Source organism: Nicotiana attenuata, unplaced genomic scaffold, assembly GCF_001879085.1.
Source record: "Nicotiana attenuata strain UT unplaced genomic scaffold, NIATTr2, whole genome shotgun sequence".
NCBI classification, from domain to species: Eukaryota; Viridiplantae; Streptophyta; class Magnoliopsida; order Solanales; family Solanaceae; genus Nicotiana; species Nicotiana attenuata.
This window is the reverse complement of record NW_017677441.1, coordinates 1-5,553: the sequence shown is the minus strand read 5'-3', so window position 1 is coordinate 5,553 and position 5,553 is coordinate 1. Positions and strand designations below refer to the sequence as shown.

Sequence of the window (5,553 nt, the reverse complement as noted above, 5' to 3'; positions counted from 1 at the left end):
CCAAATCCCAAAATCACCCAAATTGCTGATTTTGGGCAAAATCCCAAAACTTGGAAATTATATACAAGTTTTTCCAAAATAAAGTTGGGAAATATGTTTTGAAAACATATGTCCAAATACATTTTCATCTTCAAACCAAACTTCACCTAAATCAGATTTTTCAAAACAAATTTGGGATCTATGATCAAACGCTAGCTAAATTTCAAATACCATTTTCGCTTCAAAAAATTTTTCCCACCCTTTTTTGGAATTTAACAAGTCTTATGTCCAAACGACCACTAAATATATCACATATAGTGGAATGAAGAGAGTAATAAATTAAGTTAAAAATATATATTAAGTAATTAGGATTTAATGGTATCAGTCTATGAGAAGACAATGTACAACATAAATTCATTGAATTATTTAAACACCTAAATATAGGACAAATTTTTACTACTAACCCCAATCCACAGTTAAAAAAAGTACATACAGTAAATATAAAAAAAGAAAGAGAGAGATTTTTTCGCAATAAAGTCAATGGTGAGGAAGAAAATATGACTAGGAATAGTAAAGAATGGAGTAACAAACAAGAAAAATAATTAACAACAAGGGTTGAGGCGGAGGTGTAAGTACTTCTTTATCCTTAATCAGAGATCTCAGGTTCGAGTTCCGGTATGGAGTCGTCTTTGTTACGGAGCGATTTACCCCTTTGATTTTGTCGGGTCCCAATGTGAGTACCGAACACTAGGTGAGAAACAGAAAAAACAATTAAAAAGTTGGAGAGAGAGAGAAAGAGTGTAATATAATAAGAGAGATAAAAGGGAAGTGTGGAAAAAACAACTACAAGTGTGTGTATGTGTGTTTTGTAAGTTAATTGCAAAGCAATGTCACAAGATTCTGAGGAGATAAAGACCATTGCAGAACATTGGAAATGGTCTGAAATGCAAGGTCTTGAACTTGTTGTCTCTGAACACTATAATAACAACAACTCTATTAAACCCAACCATCAAATTCAAGAAACCACACAAATACAACAACAACAACAACAAAAACAAGAAAGAGAAAAACAAGAAATGGAGGTTTCTGAAGGGAAAAAAGAAGGGAATGAAAAGCCAAATACTCAACCACAAGCAGTTGGTTTTGGAGAGTTATTCAGATTTGCTGATAGTTTAGACTATGTACTAATGTCAATTGGTTCACTTGGTGCTTTTGTACATGGTTGTTCTTTACCTTTGTTCCTTAGATTCTTTGCTGATCTTGTTAATTCTTTTGGCTCTTATGCTAATGATGTTGATAAGATGACTCAAGAAGTTTTAAAGGTAAACCAACCTCAAATTTCACTAATAAAAAACAATTAAACATAGCTACTTCCCTTCTTTTTTTCCTTTCTTCTTGATATTTTTTTGGTTTTGTTCTCTTTGCAGTATGCATTTTACTTTTTAGTTGTGGGTGCTGCTATATGGGCATCTTCTTGGGCAGGTAAAAAACTTCATAAAAATTGAATCTTTGTTATAAAGATTGAATTTTTATGGTAAAAATTGAATCTTTATGGTAAAAATTGAATCTTTTTTGGTTCAAGAATTGGTTTTTAGAATTCTTGATTTTAATGGTTTTGCAGAGATATCATGTTGGATGTGGACTGGAGAGAGACAAACAACAAAGATGAGGATTAAATATTTGGAAGCTGCTTTAAACCAAGATATTCAATACTTTGATACTGAAGTTAGAACTTCTGATGTTGTCTTTGCAATTAACACTGATGCTGTTATGGTCCAAGATGCCATTAGTGAGAAGGTGAACATACTATAAAAATTGATTCTTTTTCATTTTTAGGATAATGGGTGTGGAGTTAAGGATCTTAATTTTTTTTTTTTGGGTGCAGTTGGGTAATTTCATTCACTATATGGCTACATTTGTATCTGGATTTGTGGTGGGATTTACAGCAGTGTGGCAACTAGCTCTTGTTACTCTTGCTGTAGTTCCACTTATTGCTGTAATTGGTGCTATTCACACTATTACATTAGCTAAGCTCTCTGGGAAAAGTCAAGAAGCACTTTCAAAGGCAGGGAACATTGTTGAACAGGTAAAAAGATAAATGGTAGTACAAATTATGTGAAATTAAGCTCAGCTAAGAAGGGGAGGTCACGGGTTCGAGTCGTGGAAACAGCCTCTTGCAGAAATGCACAATAGACCCTTGTGGTCCGGCTCTTCCCGGACCTCGCGCATAGCGGGAGCTTAGTGCGCTGGCTGCCCTTTTTGTTTTAAGCTCAGTTAAGATAAAATATCCTCTGCTTTTTTCTATTGGTTTACTGAAGTGTAGCCAAATTGCAGACAGTAGTTCAAATTAGGACAGTACTGGCATTTGTTGGTGAGTCAAAAGCAATGCAAGCATACTCAGCAGCACTTAAAGTTTCTCAAAAGATTGGTTATAAGAGTGGATTCTCAAAAGGATTAGGACTTGGCGCGACATACTTCACCGTTTTCTGCTGCTATGCTCTTCTTCTATGGTATGGAGGTTATTTGGTTAGGCATCATTATACCAATGGTGGACTTGCCATAGCAACAATGTTTGCTGTTATGATAGGTGGACTGTAAGTACTTAGCACTGTACAAAAATGTGTCGAGTTCGTTAACTTTTTTAAAGAAGTTTAATTGTTTAAAGATTTCTCCTTTATCGATAGGGCTTTGGGACAATCTGCTCCTAGCATGACTGCATTTGCAAAGGCCAGAGTTGCAGCAGCCAAGATTTTCCGTATTATCGATCATAAACCAAGCGTCGACAGAAACGCCAAGACGGGTTTGGAGTTGGACTCTGTTAGTGGGCAACTAGAGCTTAAAGATGTTAAATTCTCCTACCCTTCAAGGCCAGATATCAAGATTCTCGACAATTTCAACCTCATTGTTCCGGCTGGAAAGACCATTGCTTTAGTTGGAAGCAGTGGTTCTGGGAAAAGCACTGTGGTCTCCCTTATTGAAAGATTTTATGATCCCACCTCAGGTTAGCCCAACTTTGCACAATGACCTCATTATTGAATTCAATATCTGCAATGTGCTTTTATAAATGGGATAATTACATTTTTTGGGCTGCCCTAAAAATAATAGCCGGCAAATGTATATGTTTTGTGTATTAAGTATAAATATATATCTCATATACATATATATACAAAATCATTGTATACGTTTCGTATATTTTGGCGAGCGCCCGTAATTAATTTCGGCCTAAGGACCAAAATGAAAATTCCATTTATAAATTCATACATCCTGTGATGGGCATCTTAATGAAATGTTTGGTAGTTGAAGTGAATTCCATGTGTTTATGTGGAGACATGTTTCGGAATGAAAATCTCAGCTAATAATTAGTTTGTATGCAGGACAACTTCTGCTTGATGGGAATGACATAAAGACACTGAAACTGAAATGGCTGAGGCAGCAAATTGGGCTTGTGAGCCAAGAACCAGCGCTCTTCGCCACCAGTATCAAAGAAAACATATTATTAGGACGGCCGGATGCAACTCAAATTGAGATTGAAGAAGCTGCTAGAGTTGCCAATGCACATTCTTTCATAATCAAACTTCCTGATGGTTTTGATACTCAGGTTAGTTAATAAAAAAAAAATTCCAAATATTTAGTTTTTTGGGAAATCTACACTTTATAGCCACCCTCCAAAATAATAGCCGGAAGATGTATAATATAATATGCATATTTTATACATAATCAGTGATTTGGCTAGCGGTTGTAATTATTTTCAGGGCAATCGGCCAAATGTGTTAAAATACCAAACAGAAATTTAGCTACTTTAGACTCAACTAATTATGCTACATTAAAGATCTAGCAGATATATCATTAAATGTTGTAAATTTTCTTCTACATTCCATATGCTATTTAATGTGTGGCATTTAATATAACTCATGCTGGGTCCCACCAGTTTGTGGAAGATGGATTGGATATAAGGTTAATGGTAGAGATTGCCTCAGAGTGAGCTCTAAAATAAGGTTGATGTTTTTTTTTTGCATGTATTCTCACGGGTTCAAGCCGTGCAAACAGCCTCTTGCAAAAATGCAAGGTAAGGCTGCGTACAATAGACCATTGTGGTCCGACCCTTTCCCGGACTCCGCGCATAGCGGGAGTTTAGTGCACCGGGCTGCTGTTTATTCTCATTTATTACAAAGGGTTCCCTTAGTCAATGGGCAAAAAAGGATGACTTTAGCCTTAGGCAAAGCTAGATTCAGTGGTTGTGTTGAATGGTCAAAGTTTATGTCTTACAAGGTACATTTGATTGTAAATCATTTCACAGAGATGCTTTCATTAGTCTAACTTGTATTGGTTTTTGTGTCTAAATTGTTTTTGTTTGGTCAACAAACAAACCTTACATTTTTTAATGAAGTCAATGTTTGTAGGGGGACTGGTCATTCATTTAAGAAATAGGTAACATGGGTTTCAGTCAACAATGCATGTGCAGCAACATTTTTATTTTATATATTCATGTGAGAACAAATGACTTGTTGTAACCTTAGTAGTTGGAGAGATGACAAAAAAAAAGTTCAGAAAAGACATGTAGGGTTATCGGTAGGATTATAATAAAACTGATATCCAAAACAAATAAATATTTTTCTTGGAATTTATTGTGTACACAGGATATAAGGGCACTTCTTTGGACTGACAAAAGAATAATTGAAGGGATTGTTACACAAATAGCCGGCCAGATTCAGTGTTTACTTTTTCTAGCTAGTATACATAAATTATACATTGATTAACACAGTTATACATATATTATACATGAATTTTATATCCGCCGGTTAGCGAAGGGACAAGTTGGTCAAAGCTGGAGATAATTACCGGACTGTTACAACAGTTCTATTTTATGAATAAATTTCATAATAGAATTTGAGCTTGGTCTTTTATAAGATGTTAATAATCAAGATCAAACTTTTATTTGTTAATCTGAGAGAAAAATGACACTGAGTTCTGCAATGCATATGGTATTGAATATTTTGGCGTTTCAAGTTAGACCAACAGAAAGTCATGTATATTTGGATATTGCAGGTAGGGGAGAGAGGAGTACAATTATCAGGTGGACAGAAGCAGAGGATTGCGATAGCGAGGGCCATGCTTAAGAATCCAGCAATCCTTCTTTTAGACGAGGCAACTAGTGCTTTAGATTCTGAATCAGAAAAACTAGTGCAGGAGGCTCTAGACAGGTTCATGATTGGACGAACGACTCTTGTAATAGCTCATCGCCTGTCTACCATCCGAAAGGCTGACCTAGTCGCTGTACTACAGCAAGGCAGTGTTTCTGAAATTGGATCGCATGATGAGCTCATGAGTAAAGGAGAGAATGGTATGTACGCCAAGCTCATCAAAATGCAAGAAGCAGCTCATGAAACAGCTCTTAATAATGCTAGAAAGAGCAGTGCGAGGTACTAATACACCTTATATCGCGGTCTTGACCTTTGTGGTCAACATGAAATAAATGCTCTTCAACTATTTTATTTGCAGGCCCTCGAGCGCAAGGAACTCTGTTAGCTCACCGATCATCACTAGAAACTCTTCCTATGGTCGATCACCATACTC

At 36.0% G+C, this 5,553-nt stretch overlaps 1 protein-coding gene across 1 annotated transcript; it reads left to right on the top strand.

Moving 5' to 3' along the window:
• Positions 1–798: 798 nt before the first annotated feature.
• LOC109221410 (ABC transporter B family member 1-like) lies at positions 799–5,548 on the top strand (the record flags this gene model as incomplete). The annotated part of the gene is made up of 9 exons (XM_019385901.1): positions 799–1,301; positions 1,407–1,461; positions 1,601–1,776; positions 1,865–2,065; positions 2,314–2,573; positions 2,664–2,980; positions 3,354–3,577; positions 5,026–5,399; positions 5,479–5,548. Coding segments are annotated over exons 1-9 (2,112 nt in total), but the record flags the coding sequence as incomplete, so codon positions are not given.
• Between the last annotated feature and the right edge of the window lie 5 nt (positions 5,549–5,553).